Genomic DNA, 18143 nt, shown 5'->3' on the forward strand with positions numbered 1-18143 from the left:
TGGGAATGAGTTATTTTAAGCGACTTGGTCTCCCCAGGCCACAAGTTGTCAGATTTTAGACTTATTATGATGCTGGCTGACCTGATTGTCTTGAGGTTCCTGCTCTCCACTTTTTGGCATCTGTGACTTGCCTAGTTTCTTGCTTTCCTGTTTTTGTCTTCATTTCTGTCACTGACGTCTCCGATATTTTGCTGTCCTTTTTTTTTTTTTTAATAGATTTTATTTATTTATTTATGGCTGCGTTGGGTCTTCGTTGCTGCGCGTGGGCTTTCTCTGGTTGCGGCTAGCGGGGGCTACTCTTCGTTGTGGTGCACAGGCTTCTCATTTCAATGGCTTCTCTTGTTGCGGAGCATAGGCTGTAGGCACGTGGGCTTCTGTAGTGGTGGCTCGCAGGCTCTAGAGCACAGGCTCAGTAGTTGTGGCACACGGGCTTAGTTGCTCCACGGCATATGGGATCTTCCCGGACCAGGGCTCAAACCCGTGTCCCCCGCGTTGGCAGGCAGAGTCTTAACCACTGCGCCACCAGGGAAGCCCATTGCTGTTCTTTTTTACTTGCTTATTCTCATCCAACTGGACTGGATGGAGTCAGAACTTTTGAGCCCTGCTTGCTCTGTCCCTTGCCTCCCCCATTTGTGCTCTACATCTTCCTTGGCCTCCCCAGCCAACCCCAGTGTTACAGCCTGCCCAGAGTCAGTGATCTTCCATGGGAGTCACAGCCTAGATTGATTTAATACCAAGAAAAAAAGTCATGACATTGGTAGAGAAGACGATACTAAGGAATTTTAAAATGGCTCTTTTAGGAAAACTAGTTAAAAAGATTTTTTTTAAATTGGGGTATAGTTGTTTTACAGTGTTGTGTTAGTTTCTACTATACAGCAAAGTAGATTTCCCTGTGCTATACAGCAGGTTCTCATTAGTTATCTATTTTATGCATATTAGTGTATATACGTCAGTCCCAATCTCCCAATTCATCCCACCCCTGCCTTTCCCCCCTTGGTGTCCATACGTTTGTTCTCTATGTCTGTGTGTCTATTTCTGCCTTGCAAACGGGTTCATCTGTACCATTTTTCTAGATTCCACATATGTGCATTAATACATGATATTTGTTTTTAGGAAAAATTAGTTTTAAAATTCTCCTATTAGCTGTGTATTGTATTGCACATATTTTAGGACGGTGCACTTAACAAGCAAAGTTGTTTTCTCTGTTGAAATGTTATCTCTTTGTTTCTCATTTTAGCGTCTTCATCCTCCAAACCTGGAAAGAAAATCCCAGTAGGAGCTGTTTCTGTATTTTTAGGTATCATAACTTAGAGTTTGTTTTTAAAAACTATATACCTGTTGTTTTGTCATTTTTAAGATTGTCATCTTCAAAGGACTGACTGGGGAGGAGAGTATGAAGAACTTCGGAGGGCATCTAAGAGTGAGAGCTCACTTAACCTGTGTTAGCTCATATTACCTTAGAAATCAGTGGCCTTGGACTTTTTTCGGTCTGAGTGATCAGTTGATTCTGCATTGTGGGACATTCTATATCAGTAACGGTTGGAGGTTGTTGGGTCCTGTTAATGTGTTTTGTGGATGAACTGAAACTACAAGTTCTTGGTGGTGGTACTGTTTTTTTTTTTCCCCTCCTGTAAAGTCAGGAAGTGCACCCACCCTGGCTCACAGCTGGTTCCTCCACCCACAGGGGACACTGATGTGTTTGGTGCCACCTGTGCTCCGTCACTGAAGGAGGCCCAGAAGCCCGAGCAGCCCACTCCAGGGAAAAGCTCGTACCTCCCAGCGCCTGCTGGCCTCTTTGATGATGACGACGATGATGATGACTTTTTTGCAGCATCCCATAGCAAACCTCCCAAGACAGGTACTGCTCCATCCTCTGTTTCTGGAAATTTAGCCAAATAAAGAATGTTGACCTAGGGGAGTTCCCTGGTGGTTTAGTGGTTGGGATTCCAGGCTTTCATTGCTGTGGCCCGTGTTCAATCCCTGGTCAGGGAACTGAGATCCTACAAGCCGTGTGGTGCAGACAAAGAAAAAAAAAAAAAGAAAAGAAAAAAAAATGTTGACCTAAAAAGGCATGAAGTTCATCTAGTTCCTTATCTCTTGCAGTGCCAGAATCCCTCCGCGAGCATTCCTGTCAGAGTTGTCTCATCTCTACTTAGATAGTTATGGTGCCTTGGAGGTCTGTATTTTATGGACCAATTTTTCCTGCTTTGGAAACTAATTACTAGAATTATCTTTCTTATTTAGAGAGAAATCTGTTCCCCTCTAATATCTGCCCAAGATGCTAGTTTTGACCTTTTCAGTTAGAGAGAAAGTTTTAATCACACTTTCTTCCAGAGTCCTTAGGAAAATACACGAGCATGAGCAGAACGTTCATGCTAGCTGTTTAGTTCCCAGCTTCTCCGCTCTGTACCAGAAAGCCCAGGTGACCTTGACTTTCCCTTCTGTAACAGGGTTTTTAGCTCCTTGGCCACTTCGGCACTCTCCTTTCTTCTCCCCTCAAATTTCAGCCAGCTTGTTCATGAACTCACTCCTATGAATCAGTGGTTATTTAATGGCAGATGTCTCTCCCTGGACTCTTGTCAAAATGCAGATTCTGATTCACTGGGTTTAGGGTGGGGCCTGCGATTCTGCATTTCTGACAGGCTCCCTGGTGGGTAGAGATTGCTTGTCCATGGGTTGCAAAGGATTGGGTTTATTGGTTGTCTTTCTAGAAAAGAAGGGTAGACCACTGAGGTGCACACAACTTCTAGCAACTTGAGCAACAAAGGGCTTTTTCTCCTAAGGACTAGATGGACCAGGAAGCATCGAGAAGCAGGGTCTCTGGACTTAGCTCCTTTTCCAGCAGTAGGTGTGAAAGTAAGGACAGCAGCAGAAATGTGAGGGAAGTAATAGCCGGGTTTTAGAAAGAGTGCAAACTGGACACATACTACGCTCACATCTAGGCCGACTGAAATGACAGTGAATAAAGGAGTAAGTGTCTCTCGTGGCTTGGAAGGGCTCTCACTTGGTGGGATTAACTGATTTGGAATCACAAGTAAGTTGGTGCCGCTTTCATTGACAGCTGCTGTTCTCCTGGGACATGCGTGAGTCAGTGCCCTATTTCAGTGACACACACCTCATTCAGAGCAGCAATGCTTGTGGTAGCGAAAGGTTGGAATCCCCCCAAATATTCATCAGTAGGGTAAATTATGGTCCTTCCATTTAGTGGAATTTTGTGAAGCTGTGAGAAAGAATGAGTTTTTTGTGTGTTGACATGGGAAGATACCCTAGGTACATTGAGTGAAAAATGCAAATCATAAGACACATTCTTCAAATTGTGTTATTTATTATTTAGCCGTATTTGCGAATAGCTAGAGTTAACATGTTAGTATATCTTTTGTGGAAATTAGAAGCATGTATATCAAACTGTTCCTGCTGGCCTTGTTTGGGTGGGCAGGTGGGATTATGTGGGAGGTTTCAGTTTTTGTTTTTATATGCCTCTGTATAGTTTGACTTTTTATTTTTTTTTAATTTTTAAAAAAGATTTATTATTTTTATTATTTATTATTTTTTGGCTGTGTTGGGTCTTAGTTGCAGCACGTGGGATCTTCGTTGAGGCATGCGGGATCTTTTGTTGCGGTGCGCGGGCTTCTCTGTAGTTGTGGCATGCAGGTTTTCTCTTCTCTAGTTGTGGCACGCAGGCTCCAGGGCACGTGGGCTCTGTAGTTGTGGCGCGTGGGCTCCGGGGCGCGTTGGCTCTGTAATTTGCGGCTCTCTTGTTGAGGTGCGTGAGCTCAATAGTTGTGGCACGCAGGCTTAGTTGCCTCGCAGCATGTAGGATCTTAGTTCCCTGATCAGGGATCGAACCTGCGTCCCCTGCATTGTAAGGCAGATTCTTTACCACTGGACCACCAGGGAAGTCCCAGTTTAACTTTTTAAAAGCAGGAGCCAACTGTCACTTCTCAGATTCCTAGAGCAGTTGACTCTTAAATGATCTTTCTTTCTGTAGGTCTCTTTTTACCCTTTATGCTAGTCCAAACTACTCCAAGCATAAGGTACTGCTTCTTGGATAAGGGTGTAAGCCAGATGGTTAAACTGTCTGTCCTACGTTTCATTGGAGTATCTGTTGTGTTCTTTGAAAAATTCCAATCTAGTCCACTTAATATTTCTTTGTAACTAATCAAGCAATAACATACTTTTTCTGTTTATTCTTTGAGAAAGAAGAATTTTTTTTTTTTTTTTTTTTTGCGGTATGTGGGCCTCTCACTGCTGTGGCCTCTCCCATTGTGGGGCACAGGCTCTGACGCGCAGGCTCAGCGGCCATGGCTCACGGGCCTAGCCGCTCCACGGCATGTGGGATCTTCCCGGACCGGGGCACGAACCCATGTCCCCTGCATCGGCAGGCATACTCTCAACCACTGTGCCACCAGGGAAGCCCTGGGAGAGAAGAATTTTTAATCTGTGAATTTCATGATGGGATTTTTGACCTCCGTGTAATTTTATGCTGTGGTCTCTTTCTAAAGACAAAGTCAAATCCACTGCCAGTATCTTTGACGATGAGGAAGGAGATCTGTTCAAAGAAAAAGCGGCAGCTTTGCCAGAGGCTACTGTAAGTCAGACAGATGAAAATAAAGAAAGAGCAGAAAAAAAGGTAAGCAGGAGGGAAGACTAAACACGGGAGTGTAGATTTGGGGCATCTTGTTAATTCACTGGAACCCAGAGGGAAGTATTGTTCCTTTCAAGTGTATAGCAAACTTCAAATGTACAGAGAGTTGAAAGAATACAACAAACAGCCAAATAACTAGCACCTAGATTCAGCAGTTGTTGCATTTTGCCTTCCTCGGTGGTCTTAACATCCACTGGTGATCTTTTCCTGAACCAGTTATCATGTTGGGTGGCGGGAAAAACAGAAGAATGTGGTTCTACTTCTACCATTTCTTCTTTGTTAATTAGCTGGCATCCTTCTGAACAGAAGAGCTTTCTCTCCTCCTTCTTTCCTGCTTTTTTAGTATCACTATAGGATCATAGATTCACTATTTGACATGTTATGATCCATTAACATCGTAATTCAAATTGACCTGTATTTGGCCAATAGGCTGCATCTCCATCACTCTTTAAGCTCTTCTGGCTGCTGTCCCTTCCCTTGCTATCCTGCACAGCTTGAAACCCTGACCCTCTCTGCCTCTGACCACCTAGGTGCCAGCATTCAGGACCCAGCAGCCTCCTAGGATGCCCACCTTAGGTTCCAGCTTAGGTACATGTCCCACTTGTGCACTGTATGAGGCAGGCAGTCTGTCCTACCCCGATCCCCCAGATGTGCCCTCTGCTTTATCTTGTTTTTCTCTTTTCTCACAGTTCCCTCTGCCTGGAGTGTTCTTGCTTGTACCATCTCCCATGTCCAGGTCCTGTCTGTCCTGAGAAATTTACTTTACAAGGACTGTTTCTTCTTTCATTCCTAACATATACCAATTTTAAAATTCTTTCTCATGGTACTTCTCTTTTTGCATTAATTCTTTATATGCACTTGATACATGTCCAAGGTCCATGATGTTTTTATTCCCCTGCTGCATGGCCTGGGACCTTATCCTAGCAGAGATTCAGGACATCTTTTGAATGAATGAGTGAATGAACCCTCATTTTCAGGTGTCTGGCTTGTTAACTCTCAATTTTTTTTTTTTTCCCAACAAAGGTTACCCTCCCTTCCAGCAAAAATCTCAAGCCGTTGTCAGAAACAAAAACTCACAAAGGTTTATTTTCAGATGAGGATGACTCTGAGGTAAGGAATTCATTCTTTTTCTTAGTTCTGGGAAATAGTTCATGGATATGACATTGGAAAGTATTTCTGATTCAGGGTGTTCTCAGTAGAGTTATAAGGCTTATTAAGTACTTTAGTTCTTTCATTGAAAATAATGTTTTGAGAACACATGGTCTATAGAAAGCAACATGTATACAATACTTACACTGTTGGGTTTGAATCCAGTGAATCTCCTGGGAGGAAAATTCAGGATACTCATATTTTAGGCTATTAATTGATCCATAATGTAATGAGGTGCTTGTACGAGAACAGAAATCAACACACTGCTTCCTCTTTCAGTAGTCTCACTAAACAGTGGGCATAGACTGTTAATAGTTTGTGGACTGGCACTGCCTTGCAGACAGCCTCAGTCCTCCAGGGCCCTGCCTAGAAGCACCTTTCCAGTGACGCAGGGACAACTCTCAGAAGCGTTACTGCTTTTTCTGACTTCCACAGGCCTTGATCCTTTTAGAGCTAACTTTAGGCCAGGGTTTTAAGGGATCGGAGACCTATCTGAGAATGTGTAATGGGCAGTAATCAATCCCCTTCACAGAGAAAGATGGGAACATGGCAGAAATTTATATGTAATTTCAAGAAATTACGAACTCTGGGTTAAGCTCTTGTGGTTATTTTGCACTTATAGCCAGGATGAGCATACAACTCTTTGGAGGTAGAGGGATCACTGTTGATGGAAATAAAATCTTGAGGCATATATTTCATTGGTGGCCAGTGTGCAGAAGATAGGAATTAAGTGAAGTCCAGTTAAGCCAAACTCCTGACACATAAGTAGAGCATGATGGGGCCTCACACTCTGGTCTTATCCTGCACTCTCTGCTTCTTCATCATCACACACAGAGGCACTTGGAGATCTTTGGGCTGGCTTTTGCCCCTCTGGGAGTGCTCTTCCCAGAATCGGATAGCCCACTTCCTCACTTTTTCCAGGTCCCTGCAAGGTCTCCTGTGACAGCCCTTTGCACAATAGCAAGCCCGCCAGCACACATCACACTGTGCTCCTTAGCCCCTCTTCTGTTTTATTGTCCCCACAGTATGTATTGTCATGTGACACTTCATGTCTGCTTGTTCACTGTCTATGTCCCATCTAGAGCAAGCTCCATGAGGGCAGGACGGTGTGTTTCCTGCCTGTGTCCTTAACGCCTAGACTAGTGCTTGGTATTTGGTAAGCTGTCAGGGAGTTGTTGACTAAGTGAAAAAACCAAACGTGAGCAATTTCAGTGACTCAACAGGTGTTCTCATTATTTATTACTATGAAACAGATCACTCCAAAACTTTGTGGCTTAAAACACCAATAAGTTTTATTACCTCTTATGGTTGTAGAAGTTGACTGGGCTCAGCCAGGCATTTTTCACTTAGGGTCTCTCATGTGGTTCCAGTCTGAAGGTGGCCAGGCTGAGAGTCATCTCACTCATGTGTCTGGTGCCTGGGTGGGAAAGACTCGAACAGCTGGGGCTCTTGGGAGGTCCCTCTCTGTCTCTGTGTGGTCTCCCAGCATGGCAGCTTCAGGGAAGCTGGGCTTCTTAGGGTGTTGCCTCAAGGCTTCAAAGTGAGATTCCCAAGAGAGCTGCACAGAGGCTGTACAGGTGTACCTGGGAGATACTGCGGGTTTGGTTCCAGACACCATAATAAAACGAATATCTCAGTAAAGTGAGTCACGTGAATGTTTTGGTTTCCCAGTGCATATAAAAGTTACGTTTATACTATACTGTAGTCTATTAAGTGTGCAATAGCATTATGTCTAAAAAAAATGTATATACCTTAATTAAAAAATACTTTATTGCTAAAAAATGCTAACCATCATCTGAGCCTTCAGCAAGTCATAATCTTTGCTGGTGGAGGATTTGAAATAGTGCAAGAATTACCAAAATTTGACAGAGAAACAAAGTGAGCAAATGCTGTAGGAAAAATGTCATTGACAGACTTGCTTGAGGCAGGGTTGCCACAAACTTTGAATCTGTGGAAAATGCAATATCTGTGAAGCACAATAAAGTGAAGCACCATAAAATGAGGTATGTCTGTACTGTTTTTTTGTAACCTAGCCTCAGAAGTCAGCGTTGTCACTTCTACCACATTCTGTTGGTTGAGGCAGTACAAAGGCCCGCCCAAATTCAAGGGCAGGGGACACCAATTCCACTTCCTGATGGTAGGAGTGTAAATGAATTTGCAGACAGGTTTAAATCCACCACCACAGGTTTTGTCCCATGTGTACCATCACAGATTGTTTTTATTGGATATTGTCGAGGTTTATAGGCAAGGAGAAGTAAAACGATGCAGTCTAGGAAGAGCTTTGGACCAAAAGGATTGAATATTTACTCCTCCCTTTATATCTCAAGTGTGGAGCTAAAGTTTACCTTGTGGAAACATTTTGGGGAGGTGTTTAAGGTAATGGAAAGCCTTTTCTTTCCCCTAACACCAAGGAAGATATTAGTTAAGGGTCCAAAAACAGTGATGTTGAAATTTGTTTTTGTTCTTTGTTTTGGTTTACTACTACTTTTTTTTTTTTTTTTTAAACACAGCACTTTCTTTAAGTGAAATGTTGCCAATGCTTAAAATGCAGGAGAGGCATGGGAAGCCTGGGACTGCCCCTGTGTGGCCCCTTCTACCCAAACAGACCCATGGGGACTCCATGGGGCCTAGGCAAAAGCCACTGGGCTGAGTGGAGCTTTTCTCAGTTAATGAAGTAATTAGCTCCATATCTGAGTAGACATTGATTACATGATTAAAAAAAAATTATCCAGAGGTCTTAGAAACTATGTTCTTGTCCTATTTGCCTGCCTCTTATGTATTGAAGTTTCTCATCCTGAGGGAATAGTTATCCTATTTCATGTTTCTGATTCATGCAACTCAGTTTGCAGATCTTTCTTTGCATTATAGGCTGACATTTTATAACATTTTGGAAATTTCTTCAGAATCTACCAGATCTTTCTCTAATTTGCAACATTTCCTAGCTGCCGTTCAAGAACGCCAAATAGTTTAAAGTTAAAATTTAATTTGTATTTATTTAAAAGAAATCATATCATACTCTTATTATAGGAAAGAGGATATAACTAAATAAAACAGAGTCGTAGATCCAATAATTTGTTAATCTAGCTTCTATTTCCATTATTAAATCTGTTTAATCTCTCTGATTCTCTGGACAGAAAAAGGAAGTTATTTTTTTAAGCATGGTAGGAAGTTGATTGGAAAAATTTCCCCTGCCTTAATCATCCAGGTGAGAGTATAAAAACCTCTGGGTTCCAGTGACGCCACGTGGAGTTACATGTGGGTCTCTTCCTTCTCACCTGCACGCAGTGAGGATGGACTGATGCGTGTTCCTCGAGGACTGTGTCACCGAGCTTCCCTCTTTGACAAAGAGACCTGGATGCACGGCAGCCATCATGTCGTAAACTTTAGTGTTTTATATCTGATACTTTAAAAGCTGGTATATTTTATAAACCAGGAACTTTAATCTTGATCCAACAGGATTTGTTTTCTTCTCAAAGTGTGAGTAAGTCGAAAGATGCATCTCTCCTGCCTAGCAAACTCCCCACCTCGGTCTCGCTTTTCGATGACGAAGATGAAGAGGTAAACCTTGTTACTGCAACACAAGATAATCAAGTTTTCCATTAGTAGAAAACTGTTGCTGATGTAGCTTTATAACCAGAGGCTCATACAGTAGAACAAGGTGATAGGGAAGCAGTCAAGCTTTCTGAGGCTTATATAACAAAAACATTTCAGTTTTTATTTCCTTTCTTAAGTTCTCTTAACTGCACAATGGGCAGGGCCTTAGATTTCTTGACCCAGCTCTATGCAAGGCTTTGTAGGTTTCACTTTTAAAATCTTCCTTTAAGAAATACTTTTTAGGGGATGGAACCCAATGGTCTACAAGAACGTCTTGGATAAAGTGGGAGTGGAGGGGAGAAGGCAACCATGTCCTCACCTTGCTTCTCTTTCCCACGCTGGATGAGAGCAAAGTGGGAGAAAGAAATGAGAGGGAAGACAAGCCAAACCTTTGCTCTTATGCAGTATTGTGCGGTGGCTGAGCTCATGGGCTTTGGCATCAGAGCCCTGTGTTCATATCCTAGCTCCACCACATGCAAATCAGGGACCTTGGGCAAGTAACTTAACCTTTCTGAATCTCATCTCGCTTAGTAGTATACAGGGTCATTGTGACAGCTAAAACAACTAATGCACAGCCATTGGCACAGTGCCTGGCACATAGTAAGTGCGTAGTAAATGTTAGCTCTGTCATTCATACCCCCAGTGAGTGCCAGTTCATTAGTCTCACAGCCTTTCCTACCTTCCCACACTTTCCTTGAAGACTCCCTTTATCCAGTCTTTACACTACAGGACTGTTCACCTGCTGTAGTATGTTGTTAAGAGTGTTTTTCTGTTTAACTTGGGCTCAGACCAAGTTCTATGGTTTTGTTCCCTTTACCTAAATAAAAGTACCTTAATAGGTACTTTGGGAATGCCGTTGAACCTATAAGAATCAGCTCTTACTAGGCCAGTGATTTTATTTAGTAAATTATTTCTTAAGTTTGTATTGTCCCTTTGAAATTAATCAGAAACACAAGTCATTGCTTCCCTCTGTCCCAGGTGTGTGTCTTCCATAAATGTGAAAGAGTAGAGAAACCTCCCTGTATCTTTCTCTTTATGCATTGGTCTGGTTTCTAATTCATAGAAAGAAAGGTGCAGGCTGCTGGCTGCCACAGGGGGCTGTACTGCTCTCAGGCTAATTGCAGGCTCTGGACCCTCCCTAATGAGCATAGCGGGCCCGCCCACAGGAGGACTGGGCGGGGCCAGTTTCCTTCCTATTTCTATGACTTTGTCCTCACGTTATTCCCTTTCCTGCTTCCTCCCAGGTGTTCCGCCTTTGAATTTTATGGTATCTGTTTCCCTTCTATGGATGAATATAGTTAGAGAAGATTGTAGGCTGTTGTTGTAGGATTCATACATAAGTGAGAAGTGGCATTTACTAATATTGTGTGATTTTTTTCCCCCCAAAAGGTGTGATATATCTTCTTCACTTGACTGGAGACTTATTCTCTACTAATTTGACATGAGAGAATGTCTTCAGTTTTTTGTTTTATGTGTTCAAAGTTGTCATACTCTTCTGCCATTTGTTTTTCTAGGATAATCTTTTTGGGGCTACAGCTGCTAAGAAGCAGTCATCATCTCTACTAACTCAGAGCCAAGAGAAAACAAAGCCCTCTGAGCTTTCCAAAAAGAAAGCATCTGCCTTATTGTTCAGCAGTGATGAGGAGGTGGGTTGAAAGTTATTTTCTAGAGAAGAGTAGGAGATGGCTTGATGAATTTAAGAGTTACAGCTGTCCTAAACCTTTTCTTTTTCTGCCTATTTAGATCTAGTGAAGTTCGGTCACCAAAAACTATGTTCACAAGACGGTCTTTCTATTCTTGAAGAAAGATATTTATTGTAGTATATTAAAGATTAATCTTTTCAAAATGCTTAGGAATAAAATAAGTATCACCCTCAAATTATAATACATGCTAATTCAAATGAGTTAGGCCTTTACTTTTTTTTTAACATCATTATTGGAGTATAATTGCTTTACGATGGTGTGTTAGTTTCTACTGTACAACAAAGTGAATCAGCTGTATGTATACATATATCCCCATATCCCCTCCCTCTTGCATCTCCCTCCCACCCTCCCACCCCTCTAGGTGGACACAAAGCACCGAGCTGATCTCCCTGTGCCATGTGGCTGCTTCCCACTAGCTATCTATTTTACATTTGGTAGTGTATATATGTCCATGCCACTCTCTCACTTCATCCCAGCTTACCCTTCCCCCTCCCCATGTCCTCAAGTCCATTCTCTACATCTGCATCTTTATTCCTGTCCTGCCCCTAGGTTCTTCAGAACCAAAATTTTTTTTTAGATTCCATATAATACCGTAATAACATACGGTATTTGTTTTTCTCTTTCTGACTTACTTCACTCTGTATGACAGTCTCTAGGTCCATCCACTTCACAGCAAATAACTCAATTTCATTCCTTTTTATGGCTGAGTAGTATTCCATTGTATATATTTGCCACATCTTCTTTATTCATTCATCTGTCGATGGACACTTAGGTTGCTTCCATGTCCTGGCTATTGTAAATAGAGCTGTAATGAACACTGTGGTACATGTATCTTTTTGAATTATAGTTTTCTCAGGGTATATGCCCAGTAGTGGGATTGCTGGGTTGTATGGTAGCTCTGTTTTTAGTTTTTTAAGGAACCTCCATACTGTTCTCCTTAGTGGCTATATCAATATACATTCCCACCAACAGTGCAAGAAGGTTCCCTTTTCTCCACACCCTCTCCAGCATTTATTGTTTGTAGATTTTTTTGTTGATGGCCACTCTGCCTGGTGTGAGGTGATACCTCATTTTAGTTTTGATTTGCATTTCTCTAATGATTAGTGATGTTGAGCATCCTTTCATGTTTGTTGGCAATCTGTATATCTCCATTGGAGAAATGTCTGTTTAGGTCTTCTGCCCATTTTTGGATTGAGTTGCTTGTTTTTTTAATATTGAGCTGCATGAGCTGCTTGGAAATTTTGGAGATTAATCCTTTGTCAGTTGCTTCGTTTGCAAATATTTTCTCCCATTCTGAGGGTTGTCTTTTCGTCTTGTTTATGGTTTCCTTTGCTGTGCAAAAGCTTTGAAGTTTCATTAGGTCCCATTTGTTTATTTTTGTTTTTATTTCCATTTCTCTAGGAGGTGGGTCAAAAAGGATCTTGCTGTGATTTATGTCATAGAGTGTCCTGCCTATGTTTTCCTCTAAGAGTTTTATAGTGTCTGGCCTTACATTTAGGTCTTTAATCCATTTTGAGTTTATTTTTGTGTATGGTGTTAGGGAGTGTTCTAATTTCATTCTTTTACATGTAGCTGCCCAGTTTTCCCAGTACTTTATTTTGTTAAATGATTGCTGTGCTTCGTTAACCAAGAACGGTAGCTAGACAAGGTAGGAGTGGTCTATGCTCGTTTAATTCCTTTTTTATAAGAGTCTTAACAGTGTTTCCATTTGCTATTCGGATATATATTAACAGAGCCAATTGAGAATATAGTTTAGCAGCTGTTCAAATTTAGCTGTACAGAAAAAGACTAAATATAATGATATTAAAAGCTGTGAGCATTAAAAATCTTCCTATTTTATAATACTCTGTTTTAACATTATAGGTAAGTTATGAGGGTATGATGTAGGCAGATAAATGATAGATGTGTTCATTCTTTTTAATTGAAAGCAACTTAAAATGACACAACATAATTTGCTTTCTCTACTGAAGTCTGTGAATTTATAATGGATTTTCCTTTTCTTTTTCTTTCTAGCATTCTTAGTGGGTTGTTCTCCCTATAGTAATGGCCAACCATCAGTTGAATTTTTTCTTCTGTAGTATTACTGTGGTTCAGGGAAAATAAAAATATTAGCTAAAGCAGGGAGCAAAAGTACTTGCAGAGTAAAGATAACCAGGGTTCTAGAACAGTGACTCGGCTTTGACTGCCCAGCGGGATCGCTTGGAGAACTTTAGAGAGTACTGATACCGGCTTCCACCACTGGAGGTTCTGAATTAATTGATTTGGGGTATGGCCTGTTACTGGAGGTTTCTAAGGCTCTTTTGGGGATTCTAGCATGTGGTCGCCGTTGAGCACCCCTGCTCTAGGGGAGCACTTCTCAAACTATAACGTGTGAAGAAATCACCTGGACATACTGTGTCAAATGCAGGTTCTGATTCAGAAAGAGGGGTAGAAATTCTGTATAATAGAAGCTGCTGCTTGTGGAACCCACTTTGATTTGCAAAGCTCTAGACTCCAGGACCACTTAGCAAGTGCTCAGGAGATCCTTGATTTGAAGAGGTGAGCATAGCCAGGTGGGGTTTCCTTAATTGCTTTCTAAAGTCCAGATTCAGAACTTTGTGGTAAAAGGGTTGCTAGCAGCTTTCATTGTGTCTTGTTTACATCGCATGAGCTTTTTATACATTTTTTTCCCCAGCTTGCTTTGGGATTTTTTAATTTAAATATCATATTCCTCCAAAGTTGAGAGTTCTCGACTTTTTTTTTTTTTAAACATTCCTGTATCTTCTCATTCCCCTGTATAACTAATTTTGATCTCTAAAGTAGAGAAGTTTCCTTGTCCTAACACAGAACAGGACCATAGAGAGAGAAACACTGTGGCAGGTAGTGATGGAGGGAAACACCATAAGGTCTGGGGAGGTCAAAGAACCCAGCTGTCTAGATTTGAGTTCAGTGAAAAGCCTTGGACATAAGCTTCCCTCGAAAGTGATACACTTAGTTTAAATACAAGTTAGTTTAACAAATGTGAATTTTATTTTACTCCTCAGGTTTCTTAATCTAAATGGCCAGAGGATTTTAACATATATTTTATCTTTTAAGGACCAGTGGAATATTACTGACTCACAGACCAACTCGGCATCTGACAAGTCTAAAGGAGAACTTAGGGACTCTGGGACCACCCAAGACCAGGAGATTAAGGCCGTGAAAAAGGCCGGCCTCTTTGAGGAGGACAATGAGGATGATCTGTTTGCTATTGCTAAGGACAGGTGAGACAGTCATTGTAAGAAATCATTTCATCAGTGTCTATGGTAATAGGTGAAGGTATTTGATGTGCAAGATGTCAGCTGCTGGGGGTGACATGCCGATCATTCATCACCTGGTAATCATATAAACGAGAATGTCTTTGATTTTCACTTGCAAGTTATTCTCCCCTGGTACTGGGAAATGTTTTTCTTCATGGATCCTTACCTAATTTCTTCTACTTATCTTTTTTTTTTTTAACCTTAAAATACTATTTTTCTTAGTTTGTTAGGGGTTTAAGTACAGTTTGTTGTCTTTTTTGTTTTTTCCCTGGGATACCCTAAAGAATGTAAAGTTTTGTCCAAGTTACTTAAGTTTGTCATTTGGATAGAAATCTGCTCAGCATTGAGAAACATCCTGTTTAGTAAGATGGTTCTCTGCAGAGCTGTGCTGTATCACACCAGTTGCTGGTAACCCCTAGCTGGTCTTAGGTTCTCCTGCACGTTAATGCTTGGACTAAAGGGTGGCAGGTTATGTAGAGCAGTGGTCCCCAACCTTTTTGGCACCAGGGACCGGTTTTGTGGAAGACAATTTTTCCACGGACCAGGGATGGTGGGGGATGGTTCAGGCTGTAAGGCGAGCGTTGGGGAGCCACAGATGTAGCTTCGCTCGCGCTCGCCTGCCACTCACCTCCTGCTGTGCGGCCTGGTTCCTAACAGGCCCAGGACTGGTACCGGTCTGCGGCCTGGGGGTGGGGACCCCTGATGTAGAGTGAGCGTGGGCTGTGGTTGGTATTGTAATATGCTGCATATTAGCTGTGTATTCAGAATAACTCCCTTGAAAATATATGTATTTTTTTCTTTTTCTCTTGAGATCCTTAAATGATTACTTTGAAATTTAACTGAATGGTAGTAACATAAAGAGGCAATTGATTGGACATGTAAACCCTATGCATTGGTATGGTTAAGCTTTAATACTGAATTGATAGATTCAAAAATGTCTCATATTTCTGTCTCTGACTATTATCCCTTCAGCTGTCGCCATTTCTACTTTGGGCTCCATGACTTCACCCCTGGGTGTATATTGGGCCTCTGGTTAAGAATGTAAGCTCTGGAATCCCAATACCTGATACTAAATTCTGGCCCTGCCAGTTGCTCTCTGAATAGCCTTGGACAAGTTACCTAACCTCTCTGAGCCTGAGTTTTCTATCTGTTAAACAAAAATGATAATAGTGCTTCTCTCATAGGATCATTGAGAGGATTAAATGAAATCCCAATATGAAACGCTTAGCGCCATAGCTGGTACATTGTAAGCACGGAAATGTAATTTACTGTCATGAGTGTAGGGGAAATAACATTTTATTCCTTTATTTTTGTTGCTCTCTCTCTCTGTTGGGACTCTCTCCTTCCTTTCTTCCCTGGCCAGCCTCTTCTTCTTTTTTTTTAAATGTTGTGCATTTTATTTATTTACTTATTTATTATTATTATTATTTTTGGCTGCGTTGGGTCTTCATTGCTGCGCCCGGGCTTTCTCTAGCTGCGGCAAGCGGGGGCTACTCTTTGTTGCAGTGCACGGGCTTCTCATTGCAGTGGCTTCTCTTGTGGCGGAGCACGGGCTCTAGGCGTGTGGACTTCAGTAGTTGTGGCTCATGGGCTCAGTAGTTGTGGCACATGGGGCTTAGTTGCTCCGCAGCATGTGGGATCTTCCCGGACCAGGGCTCAAACCCGTGTCCCCTGCATTGGTAGGTGGATTCCTAACCACTGCACCACCAGGGAAGCCCCTGGCCAGCTTCTTTTAAGACTCAGTTTAAGCCCTCTCTTTTGAGAAGCCTTCCTTAACCCAAACAGCTGAGAAACATAAGAAATAGGGTTAGAGTCTAAAGCAAAAATGGCTCCATCTTTAACCCCCTGCCCCCAGCTCTGTTTCACTTGAGCATTTTCTACACTGTATAGAAGTTACCTATTTACGTGTGCAGCCCCTCCCTTTGCCCCCACCACACACATATGGTCACAGGTCTAGAGATCAGGAAACATGTTTCATGTGTATGTCCCAGTACCAATTACACACAATATCCAGCTTTCAGCAATGCTAGCTTTCATCAGATTCTCGAAAAAATCTTTTACAGACACCAAGTTCAGGAGAGGTTGTGGAGGAATTGGAGCCCTCACACATTGCTGGTGGGAACGTAAAATGGTGCAGCCACTTGGGAACACAGCCTAGCAGTTCCATGAAAAGTTAAACATGGAGTTGCCACATGACTCAATTTCAGGTTTTAGGAATATGCGTGAGAGAAATGTCCACCCAAAAACTTGCACGTGAATGTTTATCATAGCGTTATTCATAATAGCCAAAAAGTGGAAACAACTCAAAAGTTCATCCACTGTAGAACGGATAAATAAAATGTGTTATATCCACACAATGGACTCTTATTCAGCAATTAGAAGGAATAAAGTACAGATACATGCTTCAATATAGATGAACCCTGAAAATATTGTGATAATTGAGAGAAGCCAGTCACAGAAGACCACATGTATGATTCTATTTGTGTGTAATGTGCGGAAGAGATAAATCCATAGAGACAGAAAGTAAATGAGTGTTTGTCTGGGGCTGAGGGGAAAGGAGAATTGGCAGTGACTGTGAACAGGTATGGGCTTTCACTTTAGGTTGATGGAAATATTGTGAATTCAGATTATGGTGATAGTTGCACAACTCTGTGAATATACTAACAGTCACTGAATTGTACACTACTAAAGGATAAATCTTATGGTATGTAAATTGTAACTCAAACCCATTCTAAAGAAAGAAACAGAAGCTTTGTGACCCTAACAAAGTTGCGAAATACTGCCTTGTAAGTAGGGCACTCAGACATCCTTGCTTGTCTGGAGGGGCCTGCTTTGTGCCCGTCATTTCAGCCTGGTGATTAATAATTTTCCCTTTCACTCTCAAAAGTGTCCTGGTGTAGGCCATAAACTCTATAGTCATCTTAATGTGTTTTGACATCTGTCCCTTTTAATGAATCAAAATACTTACTACCCCATTATTTATAATGAGAAATACTCCAGTTCACTGAGCTGCATATTTTTCTTCTGAGGACAGATCGCCACGGGATGTCCACATTTAACCAGCAGGTACCAGAGGGTGTGGAATGAGATCCAAGGTTAAGGACTTACTGTTGTTATCTATTGTAACTATGTCCAGAAAGTTAACTAGCTTTCCTCTAGCTTAGAACTTCAGAATCTGGCATCAGATTCTTTTCTGTGGGTAGCTTGGTTTTGGTTTTGATTTTTAAAAATTGTTCAGAAAATCAGGCATAAGATTTTTCTTCTGCTGTAGCAGCTTAATAAGGTTTTTGCTTTTTAGGCATCTGTTGTAGTTATTTTTGTAATATTTTGTGATCATCACTTAGTAGTCATATATTTTGGTTATAATTTGTGTACATTTTTATCAGTGTATATCCTTAAAGGCATATTAGATTTTACCTGACTATGTATGGCTCTTTGTTTTTATAATTTCTTCAGGGTGTAGACCTAATTTTTTACTGTCCTTTAGTGTAAGTGTCCAGTGTAAGTATGCTCAACTGTTTGGTTAGTTGTGTTCCCTAGTCAGTGTGATCCTTAGGCAATTTTAAGATGTAGGCAGACATCCAATGTTAAACTAATGAATAACCTTATATTATGCTTTGTTAATAATTAAACTTAGAGAAAAGATTATGATACATATACTTATGGGTATATATGCTAATTATTTTTAGTGTAAGTAGATGGATACTGAAATGACTAGTATTATTTTTATCTAGCTAACATTGAATTTGGAATTTTCATTCCTTTGATAATTCT

General features: G+C 41.3%; 1 protein-coding gene across 18 annotated transcripts in view; it reads left to right on the plus strand.

The window, feature by feature from the left end:
- LOC113623108 (WASH complex subunit 2) overlaps positions 1 to 18143 on the plus strand; it is a 56478-nt gene that overhangs the window by 20457 nt on the left and 17878 nt on the right. For 15 of the 18 annotated variants that reach the window (XM_027111787.1, XM_027111792.1, XM_027111802.1 and 12 more), the window contains 7 exons: positions 1238 to 1297; positions 1685 to 1858; positions 4503 to 4630; positions 5669 to 5755; positions 9251 to 9352; positions 10903 to 11034; positions 14167 to 14333. In XM_027111787.1, the coding sequence (XP_026967588.1) occupies positions 1238 to 1297; positions 1685 to 1858; positions 4503 to 4630; positions 5669 to 5755; positions 9251 to 9352; positions 10903 to 11034; positions 14167 to 14333 (850 nt within the window). The remainder of the gene's footprint in view (positions 1 to 1237; positions 1298 to 1684; positions 1859 to 4502; positions 4631 to 5668; positions 5756 to 9250; positions 9353 to 10902; positions 11035 to 14166; positions 14334 to 18143) is intronic. The other 3 variants (XM_027111798.1, XM_027111795.1, XM_027111801.1) reach the window with 3 other exon arrangements.

The sequence above is a fragment of the Aethalodelphis obliquidens genome, unplaced genomic scaffold (assembly GCF_003676395.1).
Source record: "Aethalodelphis obliquidens isolate GAN/ISIS:26980383/991018 unplaced genomic scaffold, ASM367639v1 scaffold11, whole genome shotgun sequence".
Lineage (NCBI taxonomy): Eukaryota > Metazoa > Chordata > Mammalia > Artiodactyla > Delphinidae > Aethalodelphis > Aethalodelphis obliquidens.